Below are 20,491 nucleotides of genomic sequence, written 5' to 3'. Positions count from 1 at the left end.
CCAGCAGTCCTTCTTCCAGCAGAGGTTCCTCTTGATTGTAGAATCTGATTTTCTGTTGTCCGGGGTCCTTCTCTTATACCCCAAAAAGTCTTTGAAGTTCTTTGAAGTCTTTGTGCAAGTGGGCCCTGAGCCCGGTCTAAACCAGTTCTGGGTGTTGCTGGGGCACTGGGGGTTTCCTGGCTTCCTTCTTTCTTTCAGTATCAGGGACAGAGGTGACAGTCGCCCAGCGGGAGGTGGAGCCAGCATTGTGGTCAGGCAGGCACAGCCCTAGTCACTCCCAGGTGCTATCTCCTCCCACTTCCTTGGCAGCAGATGCAGCCTTTCATCCACGGGCTGACTCAGACAACCTCCTGGGGGCTCTGCAGCCCCTGTCACCCTCAAACCAGACAAGAGAATAGCCACTTTCTAAAAGTACTATTCTCAAACACAGAATTTAAAAACAACCTTTCCTAAAAGATGTGGTATTAAATTCTGAGTTCAGGGATATCAATCACTTATGTCCCATCTTGTTCCTATGGGAAGATAGGCTGGTATCCATTGGGACCAGCCTCCCCCATGTTAATCTATGGAGCAAGATAACCTTGCAGCAGTGAGCACACAAAATGGCTGATGCTCACTACCAGAGCATGTTACCTGCACTAGTACATGCTCTACCTTACCCATACACCGCACCCTGACCAGGGGGGTACCTTGAGCCTTCCATAGGGGTGACTGATGTGCACAGACAGGGAAGGGTTAGGCCCAGCCAGTGGGGACACTGGCCAGGCAGACATGGCAGTCCATTGACTGCACACAGGCACTGCGCTGGCAGGCCTGAGACACCATTTAAGGGCTACTTATGTGGGTGACGCAATCTGCGCTGCAGGCCCACTAGTAGCATCTGTCATCACCAGCCCTGGCACACACAGTGCACTTTACTAGGGACTTCATGGTGATACAAATATGCCAATCAGGTATACCCAATCAATATGACAATTTACATAGGGAACACTTACACTCTGGCACTGATCAGCAGTGGCAGAGTGTCCAAAGCATCTAAACCAGCAAAAACGAAATCTGGCACAGCATCAAAAATACAGGAGTCAGAGGCAAAAAGATGGGGAAAAACCACGCCAAGGGTGTCAGGTCTAACAGTCAGTAACATCACTGATGGCATTTCAAATGATATCACTGATGACATCATCCACAGAACCACTCACGCACCCACTCACACCCCATACAACCTCTCATACATCCACTCACACACCAACCCAACCATTCACAAACCCATTCAATGACTCACACACACCAACTCACTCACTCATACAGCCACTAACACAGCCAAATCACCCATGCATCCAGCCACTTAAACACCCATATACTTACCCATACAGCCCCTCACACACCCACTCACTCCCTCATACAGCCACTCATGCAATCATTCACTCACCCATAGAGCCGCTTACAGAGACACTCACTCACTAATACAGTCACTCACACAACCACTCACTCAACCACACAGCCACTCACACTAGGCCGGGGGCCCAGCCAGGACTTAATGGTGGAGAAGGGCCATGCAGCCACCATCCTGGGCTGATTTCGGCCTGAGGGACCCCATCCCCGGGGGTCCAGCCACTTCTACCTGGGTGCCCTGGCCCTGGTCACCCAGTATGCTTCTAATATCTCAGAAACTACTAGACTGATTTACACCAATGCACAAAATGGTCGCATTCTGGACCAAGAGCAACCTTTGTGCTAAATTTAGTGTATTTCCGTTCAGCAGTTCTGGCTGTAGTGTTGTCTAAAATGACCATGTCAAGTCAAGTCATACCATTTATATAGCGCACTACATACCCAGAGGGTTTCAAGGCGCTTAGGAAGGGGAGGTGGATTATTTGTCAAATATCCACGTTTTAAGCTGCTTTCTGAACGCAAGGTGATTCTGGGTGAGGCGAAGGTAAGCGGGGAGTGAGTTCCATGTTTTGGCAGCCAGGTATGAGAAGGATCTGCCTCCCATGGTGGTCTTGTTGATGCGAGGTACAGTGGCGAAGGCTTGGCTGGAAGAGCGAAGTTGGCGGGAGGGGGAGTAGAAGGAAAGTCGAGAGTTGAGGCAATCGGGTCCGATGTCGTAGAGTGATTTGTGTGCGTGGGTAAGCAGTCGGAAAGTGATCCTTTTATTGACGGGTAGCCAGTGGAGGTCTTTAAGGTGACCAGAGATGTGTTCGTTGCGTGGGATGTCTAATATGAGCCTGGCTGAGGCGTTTTGGATTCGTTGTAGTTTCTTCTGGAGTTTAGCGGTGGTACCTGCGTAGAGGGTGTTTCCGTAGTCCAGACGGCTCGTGACTAGAGCGTGGGTGACTGTTTTCCTTGTTTCGGAGGGGATCCAGCGAAATGTTTTTCTGAGCATGCGAAGAATGTTAAAGCAGGAAGAGGATACGGCGCTGACTTGTCTGTTCATTGAGAGTGAAGAATCCAGGATGACGCCAAGGTTCCGTGCGTGGTCTGTCGGGATGGGTGCATTTCCGAGGGCTTCCGGCCACCAGGAGTCGTCCCATGCAGAGGGGGATTTACCTAAGATGAGGACTTCTGTTTTATCTGAGTTCAGTTTCAGACGGCTTTGTTTCATCCATTCGGCGACTTCTTTCATTCCTTCGTGTAGGTTAGTTTTAGCGGTGCTGGGGTCCTTGGTGAGAGATAGGATCAGTTGAGTGTCATCCGCGTAGGAGATGATGTTGAGGTTGTGTTGGCGGGCGATGGCCGCGAGGGGGCTCATGTATACGTTGAAGAGGGTGGGGCTGAGTGAGGATCCTTGTGGTACGCCGCAGATGATTTCAGAGGCCTCGGACTTGAATGGTGGGAGGCGAACTCTCTGGGTTCTTCCGGTGAGGAACGAGGTTATCCATTCCAGTGCTTTTCCTTGGATTCCGATGTTTCTGAGGCGTTGTAAAAGGGTGCTGTGGCAGACTGTGTCGAAGGCTGCGGAGAGGTCGAGGAGGATGAGGGCGACTGTGTCTCCATTGTCCAGTAGAGTTCGAATGTCGTCTGTTGCTGCGATGAGGGCGGTCTCAGTGCTGTGTTTGGCTCGGAAGCCGGACTGTGAGGAGTCGAGGGATTTGTTGGCTTCGAGGAAGGCGGCGAGCTGGTTGTTGACAGCTTTCTCGATGACTTTGGCCGGGAATGGGAGAAGCGAGATGGGGCGGTAGTTTTTGAGTTCGGTGGGGTCTGCTGTTGGTTTTTTCAGAAGGGCGGTGAGTTCAGCGTGTTTCCAATCTTCTGGGAAGGTAGCGGAGTTGAAGGAGCAGTTGATGACGTCTCGGAGGTGCGGAGCTATGACAGAGTCTGCTTTGTTGAAGATGTGGTGGGGGCATGGGTCTGTGGGGGATCCAGAGTGGATGGAATTCATCAGGCGGATGGTGTCCTCAGTGGAGATTGGGTTCCAGGCGTTGAGGGTGTTAACGGGGGGAAGATGGTCAGCTGATGGTAGGGTGGGTTGGCTTCCGGGTTGGTTGTCAAAGCTGTTGTGGATGTCAGCAATCTTGTTGTGGAAAAAAGAGGCTAGGGAGTCGCAGAGGGTTTGAGAGGGGGTGATGTCGTTGGAGTTGGTCGAGGGGTTGGAAAATTCCTTGATGATGTTGAAAAGTTCCTTGCTGTTGTGGGCGCTGTTGTCAGGTCGATCTTTGAATGCTGTTTTCTTGGCTTTTCGGATCAGTTGGTGGTGAGTACGGATGGCGCTTTTGAAGGCGTCCTTGTTACTGGTGGATTGGTCTTTTTTCCAGGCCTTTTCAAGGGAGCGGCACAGTTTCTTGGATTTTTTGAGGTCGTCGTTGAACCATGAGGCCTTCTTGATGCCAAGTTTGTGTTGACGTTTTTTCAGTGGTGCTAAGGTGTCGGCGGTGTTGGATAACCAAAGGGTGAGGTTGGAGGCGGCTTCGTTGGCGTTAGAAGAGAGGGCTGGGGAGGTTTGAAGGAGTGATGTGGAGATCTGCTCTGTGGTGATTTTGTTCCAGTTTCTTTGTAGAGTTGGTTGGAGGTGGATGATGGGTTTCGGCTTGTTGTATGTGAAGTGAACGCAGCTGTGGTCAGTCCAGAGGAGATCTGTAGTGTGGCTGAAGGAGACATGGTTGCTGGAGGTGAAGATGGGGTCGAGAGTGTGACCTGCGATGTGGGTGGGGGAAGTGACCAGTTGTTTAAGTCCGAGGTTGGCGAGGTTGTCTAAGAGGGTGGCGGTGTTGCGGTCGTTGCTCTTTTCAAGGTGGAAGTTGAGGTCTCCCAGAAGGATGTAGTCTTTGGAGGGGAGCGCGTGTGGAGTGATGAAGTCCGTGATGTCTTCACTGAATTTTGCGCGGGGTCCTGGTGGTCTGTAGAGGAGGGTGCCTCTGAGTGTGGTCTTGGGGTCGATGTGGATCTGGAAGTGAAGGTGTTCAGAGTTGGCGAGGTTGGCATCAGAGCTGGTTGAAATGCAGATTGTTTTCTTATGGACGATAGCGATTCCACCTCCTGTATGGTCGGTGCGATCCTTGCGTGTGATCTTATAGTCCTCAGGGATAGCGATGGCGATGTCAGGGGCGGAGGAAGCGTTCATCCATGTTTCCGTTAGGAAGACGACGTCAGGCGAGATGGTGTCTAGTAGGTTCCAAAGGTCAATGGCGTGCCTGTGGACCGAGCAGGTGTTGAGAAGGATGCATTGTAGGTGGTTGCGGTCGGGGATCTGTGGTGCGGTCGGAGCGGAGATGTTGTCAGTGCCGCTAAATTTGCAGGAGTAGCAGGAGAACGGTCCATGGGTGCGTCCAGGAGCGGCTTGGACGCAGTTGGGAGCGCGACCGGGGTTAAGGGCTAGAAGGGTGGCGGCATCGTAGGTAGCGCGGGGGGGCTGGGCAGCGCGAGGGGCAGGGGGTCTGGCGCTGGGCGCGGTCCAGGCGCGGACGGGCGTAGACGGGCTTACCTTTGGCGCACCTTCGGCGTGTCCGAAGCGCGTGGACGCTGCGCGTGGAGGCATTGGCCATAAATGGATGGCGGAGGGGGCGGAGCGTGGGAGGGGCTGCCGGGAGGCGGGAGCGGGGAGGAGACAGGGGCCGCAGGTAAACAACAACAAAATGGCGTTATGGTCGCGTGCACGAAGCAGGGGCACAGCCGGAGGGAGAGCAAAGGTACAGTTCCACATAACAAACAAATCAGCCTGTAAATAAGTCGCCGCTATGCAGGGCCAATGAGCAGCAGTGATAGCAAAATGAACGATACCACGCGCTTGGGAGTGGTCGAAGCGCTCTCTGATGTAGCCGGTGTCCGGGTGTCCAGGAGTTCAATCAGGGCAGGCGGTGTGGTCAGCAAGCGTCGCTAGGGCAGGCAGAGGGTCAGGGGAGCGACCGTTGTGGAGCAAGTCCAGACGGTCACGGTGGGACGGAGGACGGGGCTAGATAGTTAAACCAGTGTGTGGGAGGGGCTGCCGGGAGGCAGGAGCGGGGAGGAGACAGGGGCCGCAGGTAAACAACAACAAAATGGCGTTATGGTCGCGTGCACGAAGCAGGGGCACAGCCGGAGGGAGAGCAAAGGTACAGTTCCACACAACAAACAAATCAGCCTGTAAATAAGTCGCCGCTATGCAGGGCCAATGAGCAGCAGTGATAGCAAAATGAACGATACCACGCGCTTGGGAGTGGTCGAAGCGCTCTCTGATGTAGCCGGTGTCCGGGTGTCCAGGAGTTCAATCAGGGCAGGCGGTGTGGTCAGCAAGCGTCGCTAGGGCAGGCAGAGGGTCAGGGGAGCGACCGTTGTGGAGCAAGTCCAGACCATGGGAAATTTCATGGAGAAAACATGTTTTCGACTCTCCTTTTTCTTGGCCCCTGCCTGAGCAATCACCCCAAAACTTTCAACACAGCAGCTGAATCTACTGTCATACTAATGTTGTAAAATTTTGTGAAGAATCATCAAACGGCACCAATGTTATTGGGAAAAAGAACGCTTCTCCAATGGAAACTAGGTCCTAACTATTACTACCTGCCCGTGACTGCCAGCAGGTGTCCATAAGAAAAGCATTTTTTGACATGCCTATAACTTTGGCATTGTTGGACCAATCTCCATGAACTTTAAGTATCAAATTAGCTTCTGTGTGTCATGGAAAGTTTTGGGATTATCCGTGCAGTAGCGCCCAAGAAATAAGGGCACCAAATAAGGGTGCATTTGTAATGTTAATTCCCATAGGAATGCGTTGTTGAACCTATAGCCCGAAATTCTGTACAGAACACCAAATTTGGCAGAAAGGTCGATGTTGTTACACAGATATCTTTTTTGTTATTTGGTGAAATACATCGTTTTTGTGTAATTAAAACTGAACGATATGGTAATATCTCTGGCTGTGGATATTTGCAGCAGTTTTTAGTTGATCGCTGTGAAATCATGACTTGGTCAAGGTAAATCACGAAAACGCACACCAGCGGGGATGCTCGGATTGGCTGGACACAACCTGAACAGAAAGATGTTGCGGTTTCGCGGTTAAATCACAATGTGTGCTAGATAAAACATGAAAGCGTGCCATTGGGAATGCTGTGATTGGCTGGACATAACCTGAAAAGAAAGTCATGGCTACCATTGTATCCAAGGAATGGTTCCTGGACGGAAAATGTCTTTGAAAGCCAAGATAAGGGTTCAGGGTGGATATAATCTGACCCCATGTTTGAGACATGGGGGTATTAGTGAGACAAGTTATTCGTCCAAAATATTTCTTTTTGATTGTGCACGATATTCACTACAAGGCCGCGACTGCCAGTGCTGTCCCACATGTTATCGTGGCTAATATTGGTGAAAATATAATACAAATATAAATACTTTACACACTCACCGGTCACTGTCACAGACTCTTGTATGCACTCACAAACTCATTCAGATACTTATACACCCATTCACATACCTACTCACATACTTATACATTCAGTCACATGCCACGTCTTATACCTATGTACCCACTCTCATTCCAATTCAGGTACTCGTGCACCAACTTACAGACTCACTTGGACAGAGACTCACCCATGTACAGATCCAATCAAAGATTCACATACCTACTTAGAGACCCACTCATAAATGTATCTGTAAAGTCTCATACTCACTTAGAGACTCTTACACACACTCACAGACCCACCTGGACAATCATGCACCCACACACAGACCCACTCAGATACTCATGCACCCACTTAGAGACTCATTTGGAGAGTCATGCACTGATGCACAGACCCACACAGAGACTCACACACCCAATGACAGACCCACAGAGACACTCATACATCCACTCATAGATGTACTAAGATACTCAACCACCCACTCAAACACCCATATAGTTACTCACACACTCTTAGAGACTTCTGCACTCTGTCACTCACTCCTATACTCAGAGACTTACACTCCCATTCACAGACTCACTCAGGTATGCATGCACCCACTCAAAGTGAAGTAGTGTGGCTAGTGAAGTAGTGTGGCTCACTGGTTAGAGGCGGCATACCCGAGAGCAGAGGACGGCCCGGGACCAGGGTTCGATTCCCGGCGCGGCAGGTTTCTGGACCAGGGTCAGCGGACTCGATAATTCTCTCGCCTCGGTGCCCACTCTGATCAGCGATCACACTCTGCAACTCTGGGCATTAGCTTGCCTCATCTTCACTAACGGCCCCACCAGACCGCCGGGGATGCCTGGTCTCACCCTGGAGATACCCATTAAGGGACCATCTCTCAGGGAAGCCAGGAAGGGTTTCGCAGCGGTCGAAGCGCCTTGGGACCCTACGGGTAAGTAGTGCGCTATATAAATGCCAATACACAAAGACTCATGCATCCACTCACTGACCCACACAGACACTTTTCCATGCACCCAATCACTCACCCACTGAGAGACTTATGCTCTTACTCAGAGACCATTTAGACACTCTTACCCCCACTCAACGATCTACTCAGACACTCAAAAACTCGCTCACACCCCCACTGAGATACTCACACACCCACACAGTCACTCACACACCTACTCACAGACCCACTCAGAGACTAATTCACCCAGTCACTGATACACTCAGACTGACACACCCACTCACAGAGACTCAGAGACCAATGTACCCATTCACAGAACCACTCAGACACTCACACACCCAGTCATTGAGGCACTGACAGACTCATGCACTCACTAACAGGTCCACTCAGACAGTCAGGCACCCACTAAGTCACCCGCTCAGGCACTCATGCTTCAGCTCACAGATCTAGTCAGACAGTCATATACTTAGTTTTAAATACACAAACGCACTCATGCACCTACTCACAGATTGACTAAAAGACCTATGCAACCAATCACAGATGGGCCCACTCATACACTGAGACAGTTACGCAGTTATTTACACAACCCTTGATAGACAGATGCACCATCTCACAGAGCCACTGAAATATTCACACAGTGAATGAGAGACTTACTGATACATTGATGCATACAGATACAGATTCCACTGAAAGAGTTATACACCATCTTATAGAGATATTAAGGGAGTCATACATGCTATTATAAATTATTTTAGATCGTAATATGTTTAGTGTGTTGGTTATAATCTATTTTGCAGTTATAAGTTTTGTATTTTTGTGGTGGCTTTTGAATGTGTGCTGTTGGTTTGTCATTTCGCACCGTATTCTCAGTGATTGCGACTACTGATATCATCGCGGCACGTGGCGTCATCGCAAAACCGAAAATCAGTTTAAAAGATTGTTTTTCTAAAAACTCCCTATAAAAATATGACTTAAAGCATTTCAGCAATGAACCTCCAGTGTCTAAAATACTGTAAAATGTGTGCATATATTTGTTTTACACCTCCCAAAAAGACATAATTGTTGTGGTTACCGAATTCATCGAGATCATTGACATCATCATAACCAAAAACAGAAAATAGAGTTCAAACTGTTTTTTAAAAAACTCACTAGAAAAATACATATGCAAAGATATTTTTTGGGCAGTGATGTAGTTCATAATGTGTGTATTGCAATACTTAGAATTCATTTTTTACTCTAACATTTTTTAATGTGGTGTTGGTCGTTGAATGTCTGCTTTTGTTTTCCGATTTCGCCAAGTGATCTTGATCATCGCGACATCGTTGCGAATTTCAAAAAAGGAAAAGGTGATGATAGACCAGCCACCCAAAAGATCACCGACAGTTATTGGTGATTGTGATCACAATCCAATGCATCAATTTAACCACCTAAGGAACACCACAACTCTAGAGTGGAGCAATATGTTGGCAAGATCCCTTGAGAATAACAAGACTTTCATGGCACTGCAGGAGGCTGGCCACTCAGAAACCATCTCTGAGCCCCGGTGAAGCTGAAGCGTTCTGAAGAAAGCCCTTTCGACCATTGTGCCATCTACCCTTGGGATTGCATAAGCGGCTTGGCCGTGGCCCTGTTGGGAGTTCGTCAGTGAGCCTATGGCATGGTCTATTTGATATTTGATATTTGATATTTGATATTTGATATTTGTGGGTATTTGTAGAGCGCAAACTTTCGCTCCGGAAGGAACATCTTGGCGCTGAGCAAGCATGTAAGTGATAGTGATACGTGTTGAGAATCTGGATCTAAATTGCTGCCAGTACAGAGGTGTCTGATTGTTGGTACACCCATGTCTTCAGGAGTTGCCTGAAGAGACTCTCCTTTTCAACTAGTCTGAGGTTAACGGGCAGCTTGTTCCAGGCCCTTGCTGCCAGGACAGTGAAAGTTTTCCCACCCCTAGTTTTATAATTGAACCTCGGGATCGTGATGAGATTGGTCCCAGAGGATCTCAGGCATCGTGGAGGGTTGTAATGCGTGAAGCGATTAGCGAAGTAATGAGGACCTGTATTTTTCATGGATTTGAACACAGTGAGAAGGAGCTTAAAAAGAATTCTTTTATGAAGTGGCAGCCAGTGAAGGGAGTTTAGTGCTGCTGAGGCTGATGACCTTCTAGGGAGTTTCAGTACCAATCTGGCGGCCGCGTATTGTATGCTTTGTAGCTTCCTAAGAGTAGACTTCTTTACTCCAGCCATTAAACCATTGCAGTAATCGAGTCGGGAGAGTATTAAAGCTACCGCGACCGATTGTCTAGCTGCAATGGGGAGGAAGTCGAAGAATTTCTTTAAGGATTTAATAAGTCCGAAGCAGCGCCCAGCAGTGATCCTGACATGGTCATCGAAGGAGAGGGATGAATCAAATTGTACGCCTAGGTTCCGCGCGGAAGACACTGCACTGGGTGGGGCCTCTGGTCCTATGGGCCACCATTCTTTCGGGCAGAAAGATAAATCTTTGCCCAGCGGTATGATTTCGGTCTTCGCACTGTTGCATCTCAAGTGGTTTTTGTTAAGCCAATGGAATACGTCAGTGAGACAGTTCCGAAATCGCGAGTCAGCGTCCTTTTTATCGATGGTGACGACGACCCTCACAGCCCCCACAGTCCCATGACAATCCAGGGGCAAGGGCTTTCAGGGATTCCTGTGAGAGGGGCATCCCGTCAAGAGAGTGTGTCTGCAGCCGCTCCACAACAGGTATCAGGAAGCACGGAAAGACTGTATGGAGAGCTGGTGCACTAGAGTCCGGATGTGTAAGAGTGAACAGACCCTGAAACAACCACCCTTGAGGCAGAGCAAGCGACTTGGTGGTAGTGCTGTTGGCCATTCTTCTATGGCCCTATGTTGTGGCATGGGATGATTACGGTGAAGTCCACACAATCCCGAGGAAGCCCTGTGAAAAGGGCCTCAGGAAATTCCCATGAGAAGGGGGTCCTGGTAAGAGAGGAACGCCTGAAGTTTTTACACCAAAAGTCCCCAGGAAGCACTGCGGCATCTGAGGAAGACTCATCAACTATTGCAGTGACATCAGCTGTCTTTGCATGATTTCTATCCATGGAGCCTTGGCACCTTTGAAGAAATATCAGCAGCAGACTCCACAAATGCTCCAGATGCACCATAAAGTGAACTTTGTAAATAGACTTTCACACAGAGAGTTCAGGTGGGACAGGACCCACAATGCCCAGGTGAACTGTAGTAACATGGGCAGGCGTTTGAGAAATCTGGACTTCATCCACACCGCCATTCATGCCCAGAGTAGCTATGGAGTTGCACTGTGATGCCGGGTGCTCCCAGCTGCACCTATCCTCTCATCATCATCCTGCAAGCGACCTGAATAGACTCAGTGGAGTTTTAGTTTTGTGATTTTGTTCTCTACCACAGGTTGGACTCGTCCATTTGTAATAAAGTTTGGGAGGGATGTAGTGGCGGGCTGGTCTATAATCTGTGTTTCCACCAGCCACTCCTTGAGGGCTGACTTCTTCACTCACCCCACAGCCAAGCAGCACAGGTGTCACCGGTCAGGTGACCCTCCTAATAAAAGGGTGCCCTGGGGCAATTTTCAGACCGTATGACAATGTGTTTGTGCCTTCATTCATGCTGCATGTGGTACTAAAGCCCCAGCCCTTACATAAGGATTACTTCAGCAACCAATTTTTTCGGATATAACTCAACAAAAAGAATCAATTTGTAGATTGTTTGATAAAAAAGAATCTCAAAGGAGAGATTTTACAAACTTTTTCAACAAAATATTTTTTTATTAATGAATTATGAAGTCAGGTTTCGTTTTTTTGTTTTTTTTTAAATAGCAAACCCTCAATCAAAAACTATAACTTTACAAATTACATTTCAAGATATTTATGCTAATATGTCTATAAGACAATAAGATCAATCACAATTTCATAAGCTCATTGCATCATCAACTTTTTTTATGTAGCGTAACTCTCATAGAAAGCTTTGGTAATGGTTTCAAACATACACAGTTACAAAGTTCGTATAGAGTGTTTTTCGGTATTTTAGGTATTGTAACGACGATTCGTTTCTGTAGCAAAAATCCCCATCAGAAATAACATGTCCTACACGTTCTAGCGAGTGTGCGAGTTGGAACTTGCCGATTTGTGTGTGCAATACTCCACACTCTCGACACAACAGACGTCTACCTATACAGCATCTCAAAACTTGTATATTTTGTCCTTAATTGAAAATGTGACTAGTTTTAAATGCAAATCCAAAATACCAATTCTATCCTAACTTATTTTCCCAAACACATTATTTGACTGTTTTGCCTCATTGTGTATTATTACTTTAAAACTCTGAATTACTCTTTTATATTGTATAGTGCACGGGTGAGGCTCATCAGTAGAAATGGCTGCAAATAAATACAATACAAAGTAAAACACAACTTACTCTTTTCCTTTTTGAAGTGTGAAAACCGGAGATCTTTGTGTGTCATAGTTGTGCCAGTACCAGAACCAATACCCGCCATAACCTCCAGTGGCAATCATGGCCTTTCAAAGGGAAAAAAAAAGAAATAACGTTGGTGTACATTAAAGTAAAATCATCAATATCTCTGCTACTAACATATTTATAGTGCAAAATGAAACGTGTCATCCACAATGTTTGTGCTTTAACACGAAAGAGGTAGTGAGCATAAGGCGGGGGGAGGGGTGTATGAAAGCAAAATTAATTTTATATCAAACAATCAGGAAGGTTGCAGGTATTAGAGAGAAAATTGCCATATTTGAAGCCTTGGCAGTGCTAGGGTCGTAGCATCGTTCGTGCATGCAACGAAATGCCAATATATAATGTCTCTCTGGAATGAATTGGTAAAATATCGTTGCACCTTGACCTATGTCAGCAACCATAACAAAATTTAAAGTATACATTAACAGCAAAAGGAAATTAATGTACAGAACGAAATGATTTGTTCAGGTAACGTTGAAACTGAGGGCGGCAAGACAGTAATCTATGTCGCCTTTACCACATGTATGTCCCGATTCACATAGGTAAACTGAGACGAAAGTCTAACTTTAAGATTTTTATTATGCACAAAGGTGATCTACTACTCGTAAATGCCCTTTGTGAATACCAAAAGTTGAACTTTACGACTTATGGCATTTGCAAAGGACCTTTATGACTAGTAAATGCTCCTTGTGAATACCGAATGTCATATAGTTAGACTTTTGTCTCACTTTACTTTTGTGAATCGGGCCCCACAGGTTGAACTTTACGACTTTCTGTATTCATATAGGGCTTTTACAAGTAGTAAATCCCCTTTGTGAATACCAAAAGTTGTAAAGTTAGACTTTCATCTCAGTTTGCCTTTGTGAATCGGGCCTATATTAATCACTTATGTGGCATCAGCTTTCTCTGAGTAGCATCACCATCAACAATTTAAGTCATGGCCCATTATCTCCGTTTCTAACATGTAGTTTTTGTGATTTGGCATACCAATAAACATGGGCATGAAATATACTTTATTGACAATTACTAACTACAGCAACAGTGTAAAGAGTAGGTTTGCGGTGCATTGGACTAAATAGTACTAAAGTAAATAATATATCAACATTTTCCATCCTGTAGATTCTGCACCACCTTCCAGGGATATAGCAACAGGTACCAAGCCCCTTGAGCAACCCCATAAGAGTGCCACCATAGCTTGGGATTGTGCTAAGTGCTGTGTTTTCATTTAATTTAACTGCACAGTACAACAGAAGCCCTCGTGCTGTGATTTTGCATGGTTTAAATAGTATTACATTTTATTTTTCTGATATGATAAGCACAGCCAAGCAATCGTGCTCACTATTGCAAAGCGTAACAATTCAAAACGTTTTGTCCACTATAGATAAAGTGTCGTAATATGACAGTTCATCGCTGCACTGCCTATATACAAAAACACAGACACAGTCAGCACACAACACAATTCCTAGCTGATGAAGTAAGGTGTAAGCTTATATCATTCACAAAACTGCTCACTGTCGATGCTGGGTATAAAATGCTTGCTCTCTCCCTGATTGAATTATTTCTCCTAGAGGCCTTCAGGTGTCTAGTTACCTCACCTGCACCATCCTGCTTATGTTGTACTCTGCACTTTTATTGCAATAATAACTGGACTCTCTTATGTCTCCTCTGTTTTTGCAACACCAGATTGTAGTATCAGGGGGAGTGAGATTTCCATTGCTAATCTGTTGAATGGCTGTAGGGACAAAGGTGAGCGGCCATGCATGGAGACCTTGCATCCTGTTCACCTGGCCCCATATGCATTTAAACATCAACATATTGGAAGAGATCAATCATTGTTTAGTAAGTCTGAGCTTAAAATAGGGACAACAAAATACTTATTCTTTACACATAAGTTCTCTCACTCTTACCATTGGAAAGGTGGGATTTTCACTCTAGAATCAGAATAATATTTCTAGAATCCCGCCACAGTTCGACTAGACCTTTTTACCTGTCATAGAGTGTAGAAGGCAATCTATCTTAACATCATAATGTCAAGTTGAACTATCCCCATTGGTTTCCCCGAAGAACCACTGACAAAAAGTCAAGTTTAAAGATTTATTATAAAGCCAAAAACAGTTGTGTATATAAACACCTCAGTAAGAGATTCAGAAGATAAACAGGCACTAATACAAACATGATCCTACGGAAAAGTCTCCATCGACTGAGAAACAATACAAGTATCAATTCCAAGACCACTAGACTAGCAAGAATTGCTATAATTTGGGTTTTAGTAGGCATCGAAGAAAAGAAGAAATACATCCAGATTAATCTGTCCCTATACTATACTAAGTGACATCCCTACTTAGCAAAGTTCCCTCCTAACAAAGGTGTCAGCTGTGGTGACTTCCAAAGAAGTACACTCACTTGTTCGGACTTAGCCTACGAACCCATGTTGCATAGCAAAGCTCTCTGCCTACCCAGCATCTTTCTTCGCCCTCATGCGCATCTGCTCTGCTCTCCTTCGGGGTGCTGTCCCTAATACAAACCCCACAATATGGACGGCACGCCCTAATGTACGCCCCTCTCAAAAGTATTAACTTTCAAAGAAAACTCCATTACGACATCTTCATCCTTGTTCGTTGAAAAACGTCCTTGGGTCCGAGAGTCTTCTCCTCTTGAAGTTGCTTCCCTAAATTCCGCAGCCACTCCTCCATGTCTGGGACTACCATCCTAACGCTCATACACAATCGGCCCTTCTCTACTATCTCTAGTTAACCTTGCACCTGCAAAGGAACGCACATAAATCGATTCACAGTTCCATGCTACTTGCAATTAATTTTCTAAAGCAACCTTCTAGGAAAGACATTTCCATGATTTAATGTGAAGTGAAACATTCTTAGTTCGGCCTACACAGTCTTTCTCCCCACCTGGGCCTCTGCACGTTTCGGGATATCACATTCTAACATTGGCAAACATTTTCCTGTTCATTAGGCCTTCATTATTATAATAAAAAGAATACATTTTCTAACTTAACACTTCTATGTCGTCATATGAATACAATAGTGAATTTCTAAACATGCATTTAAATACATCAATGACTATTCGAATATCCTTTAACTGGATTAACATTTCAATGCAAACAACATTTCTAAGTTAACGTGGCATTAGTATTTTCAAAGCACGATACGTTACAGCTATGTAAATTCCGGCACATGTTTTCATAGCTCTGCGTCACATTTAAACATGGTTTTAATCCTCTATATATGCGGGTGCTGATTACTCATGAATATGCTGCACCCCTACAATTTCCAACACAGTTTTGCGCTCTCTCAGTCCCCCCTTTGATGACCTGTGTCATCACCACCAACCTTACTTAGGGTAGGGACCGAGCTATACAGCACTTGTTGCAATGTTACCTCGCCTGAGCATCTCTAATGCCCTTAGACTACGATATTGATTGTCTTGCAAGTTCTCCATTCTCTGTTCCTGTACTCTCATCGACCTTGCCAATCTGTTTGACCTATACCATTTGTACAGTCTCAACAAACCCCATATTCCGATCACACATGCCACTATGATGATAAGGGGTTTCAGTACGTATCCAAGGAAACTCCTTCCGAGGCTTGCAAACCAATTTCCAACACTTCCAAATCCCTTGCCAACCTTTTCCCATGTATTCTCTTGCGTCAAATCCTCAATTTCGTAATGAATTGCAGTAATGTTACGTATATATTTCTTCAGATCCTTGGAATTATCTGGAATATACGTGCAACATTCCTGAACCTTTAAAAGTTTACAGACTCCGCCCTCTTTCGCTAAAAGAACGTCTAAGGCAAGACGGTTCTGTAAAACCATCGCCCTTATCGACAACATCTCACCCTCAATCAACACCAATGATTTTGCTGTACTCATTGACAATTCATCCAGCACAGTTGCCAACCGCCGTATCTTTACGTCATTCAAAATCACTCCCAACATTGGTATTGCAGCTCCAAACACATCCCCTACCATTGCACCGGCACTCTCTCCTCGCTTCACCCTTGTCAATTGTCCACCTTCCACCAGAGCAAAGTCCTCAGTGTGGTATATCTTAGGAAAAATAATCACCAGGTAACATGTCCCATACCACTTATCCGGCAACCTCACGTACGCATTTTTCCCACAGACAAAGTACACCGTAGGGATCACTTGCATCACACTCTTTAGGAAATCCTTGGTGTAGTATTCTAATGTGAAAGTGTGTTCACAGGTTGTCTGGCCCACGTACACATTTTCATAATATGTCTTTGGCCTGTGAAGGCACAATTTCCCTTTCTGTACCTCATCCAATGCTATCGGGCCATAGCTTACCCTTGTCTTATGAAACTTCTCCTCATCAGTTTAATCTACTTTACCTTGGCCTGACGCCTGCAACTGCTTCTGTTTTTGATATCTATCCTCTACCTGTTCTATGAACTTCTTCACTACCTCTGCCAATGAACAGGTCAAATTGAGTCGATGAGCATATGAGGTGTCTATTCCTCGCGTTGGGATGAAAAAGTATCTAAGTCTATCCTCTGACTTATAATAGTCCCACTTGTTCAAATGCTTATAGTTTGGGACTTCCGGTAGCACAGCATCATAATTCGAAAAGAAATATTCAAAATGATTCCGCCCATAAAAATATGCTAAGCAGCAAACTACATGAAATTCCATACGTCAACGGCAGGTGATGGTATCTAATACCCTCGTCTACTGAAGCAGGCAACTGCATACACACATAACAATGTTTCGCATCCATCGCATCAATATACTCATACAACAACTTGGCATGCGCATTCTTTCCAAAGTTTCCTTTGGACAAATCTGCATGTAATCTACGGCTTTCTTCTGCTAACAAAGCTTTCTCGGCTCCTATGTTTACCTCTTTCTGGCTAGGAGTGGTAGGTGTAGGTGTTCCCTCAACCTCCGCTTCCTGCTCTTGTGGTGCTAAATAAGAAACTAAAACTACTAGAAATATAAAGAATATCACTACCCCTATAAGTGTACCTAGAATACATTTTGCCCTACGAGTCGGGTTCCCAGCCTCCATGGTCTCAGACAGCGTGATTCGTTTCTAGCAGCAACACAAAGTCTTTTCTTGGCTTTATGAAATTTTCTCGAACCACGTCTAGGAGCAGAGATCCCCTTTCAATTCTTCATTTCCATTCGCATTCAGGCGACCCTGACCCTTCTCCGTCCTCTAAGGGATGCCCCTAAATTTCTTCTTCTTCCACTCGGCTCTAAGTAATTTCAACAGCTATTTACAAAGTCTTTACGGATCAATGATGAGATTTTCTCCAACTGCACATAGCACGTAATCCAAGAGTTCCATGTGAAGGACTATTGATTCATAAGCAGGTATTTCAGGGCCAAATGTAGGAAAAAGCAGTCTATTCAGAATCAAGTCATTTATCTTACTTAGGAAAGGGGGATTAGGAATCGTGATTGTCAGTATACCTTCGATTTCCAGTCCAGGTACCAACAGTATCACTTCCAACTTAACATTGGGAGTCGTATCGGTCACAAGCACCGACCTCACCCTCCCGGATCTCAGTACACCTGGCATTTGTCAAAGGGTAGGTCCACTCCGGAGTGGCGTATCTTCGACAAGGTATTCTCACCCTCCTTGATCTCCTCGGACCCTTTTCCTCTGACTCTTTGTTTTCCCCTTCCGGGTCTGATTCTTCAGATACAGGTGCAAGATCTCTTTCAGAGGTCAGCCTCACGTTCAGCCTTTTCCGCCTTTCAGGCAACTTGCCTCTGTGCTGTTCACTCCTCTGCTTCTCGTCGGCACAACCTGCTCATCTCTGCCTTCAGCTCTTTCAGGGTTGAGATCACCTTCACAGCAGCTTTCCCCCTCGGATGCGAATTCTGTGTCACTGTCGTTGTGATCTCCCTCAGCTCGGTCAGATGAGTTACCAGCCTCTTCAGACACTCCCACAGCTTGACTTGTCCCCTCTAGTGGATCTTCTTCCACGGCTGGATTTCCTTCAACGAGAGGAGCTGTTTCATTCAGGGGTGCTGGAACTCTTCGGGTGTGAGAAGCATGTATCCAGTTCGGCAATCCACCACACTTTACGGCAGTGTTCGTCACCAGGATAACTTGAAACGGGCCTCGCCAGGGGACGTCAAAGCAGCTCTTCCTCATGTGCTTCTGCACCAGAACCTAGTCACCTGGACACAGGTCGTAACAAAGGTCTCGAGATGCCGGGATTTCGGCGGTCTGCACCTGAAGAGACACAGAATGGATGACGTCAGATAGTCCCTTGCAGTAGTCAAGAATCAGATCATCTGTGATATATAGCAAGGCTGCTGAAGTGACGGACGGCAATCTCATAGCTCTTCCCATCAGCACCTCATGAGGTGAAAGTCCTGTCCTCCTGTCTGGTGTACTACGCATGCTCATTAACACCAACGGTAAAGCATCTGGCCATTTCAGGGACGTGGATGAGCACACTTTCGCCATTCGTGTTTTGAGGGTTCCATTTATTTGCTCTACTATGCCAGAAGCCTCTGGTCGATAGCTACAATGCAGTCTCTTGTCAATGTTCAGTGCAGAGCAGAGCATCTTCACAACTTCACTGTTAAAATGCGTCCCTCTGTCCGATTCCAAAGAGGTCGGGACCCCGAATCTTGGCACTGGTTCCCTCAACAATAACTTTGCTACTGTGAGTGTATCGCACCTACGAGTTGGGTATGCCTCAACCCATCTGGAAAACACACATACAATCACTAAGACATACCTGAGGCAATTACACTTCGGCATCTCAATGAAATCCAGTTGCATTCTGTTGAAAGGCCCTCCAGACCTCCCAACATGACTTAACGTGACTGGTGTCCTTTTCCCAACATTCATTTGCTGACACGTAACACATCTCTGACACACCACTTCCGCAGCCGTTCTAAACTTGGGATTGTACCAAGTCTGCCTAAACACTCGTATCATTGCATCCCTTCCCAAATGCACAGGACCATGTATCTGTCGGGCCATTGGGCTCACTAGTTCATTTGGCAACACAGCTCTCCCATGAGCTGAAACCCACAAGTCCAGATCCCCTTTGGTACAACCAGAGGTCACCCACACTCTTTTCTCGAAATCTGACGCTTGCTCCTGCATCTTCCTCAATTTATCCCAAGTATCTGCCACTTCAAGTATCATGTTTAGCTCGGTCCCTCCATGCATTCCCTCGATAACTTGGTCAGTGAATGAGTAAGCTTGTTCAGCACAATAGCGTGCAACTTCATCAGCATAACGATTACCCAGGGACACAAAATCAGTACCTTTGCCATGAGCTGTACATTTCACCACAGCGATTTCTGCTGGGCTCTGCAACGCCTCCAGCAGTAACCTGACAAATTCTCCATTCCTGATAGGGGAACCTGACAATGTCATGTAACCCCTTTGAGACCACAACTGACCGAAGTCATGAACCACACCAAACCCATATCGGCTGTCAGTGTATATGGTAACTCGAATCTTGTTGGCTGCCAAACAGGCACGTGTCAACGCAACTATCTCAGCCACCTGAGCGGAGTGTACTCCGTCTAGGCAGGCAGCTTCGATTATCCCATGAATCGTACAAACAGCAAAAGCCGCCCTTAACTGTCCAGCACTGTCTCTTATGCATGAGCGGTCTACAAAGAAAATTTCATCAGGGTCTTCCAATGGCTCATCGACAATGTCTGGTCTGGGTTTGGTGCACAGTTCAGTCACCTCAAGGCAGTCGTGGTCTTCACAATCATCATCTAAGACATTTGGCAATGGCATCAATGTAGCAGGGTTCAAAACCGAGCACCTCTTAAGAGTCACATTCTCCGCGGCAAGTATGACTTGCTCGTAGCGTGTGAGCCTATTGTTGGTCAAGTGCTGCGTTTTGGTCCTGGTCATTAACAGTTCTACTGAATGTGGAACATGTACCACCAGTGGATGTCCCATCACAATACTCTCACATCTCTCAATGCTGACACCTGTTGCAGCAACGGATTTGAGACATCCGGGCAACGCTGCGGCTACTGGGTCTAAAGTAGCCGAGAAATAAGCAACTGGTCTACGGACACCTCCAAGATCTTGGGTTAAATCTGCTAACGCGCAACCCTCTCGCTCGCAGCAGAACAATGAAAACAATTTGGTGTAATCAGGAATTCCCAGAGCCGGAGCACGGCACAAGTCCTCTCTCAACTCAAGGAAAGCCATCATGCAGTCGGTGTCCCATGGTACCGGATCA

The 20,491-nt window shown here is 46.3% G+C and overlaps 1 protein-coding gene across 1 annotated transcript in view; it reads right to left on the bottom strand.

Annotated features, from left to right (window-relative positions):
- Nucleotides 1-20,491, bottom strand: part of LOC147724578 (fibrocystin-L-like) — a 1,433,379-nt gene that overhangs the window by 1,028,521 nt on the left and 384,367 nt on the right. Inside the window, exon 15 of the mRNA XM_086966122.1 lies at nt 12,210-12,310. Coding sequence (XP_086822248.1) covers nt 12,210-12,310 — 101 coding nt within the window. The remainder of the gene's footprint in view (nt 1-12,209; nt 12,311-20,491) is intronic.

The sequence above is a fragment of the Lissotriton vulgaris genome, chromosome 4_1, assembly GCF_964263255.1.
Source record: "Lissotriton vulgaris chromosome 4_1, aLisVul1.2, whole genome shotgun sequence".
Lineage (NCBI taxonomy): Eukaryota > Metazoa > Chordata > Amphibia > Caudata > Salamandridae > Lissotriton > Lissotriton vulgaris.
The sequence above is the reverse complement of the archived record's forward strand: the minus strand, read 5'-3'. Positions and strand labels throughout refer to the sequence as shown.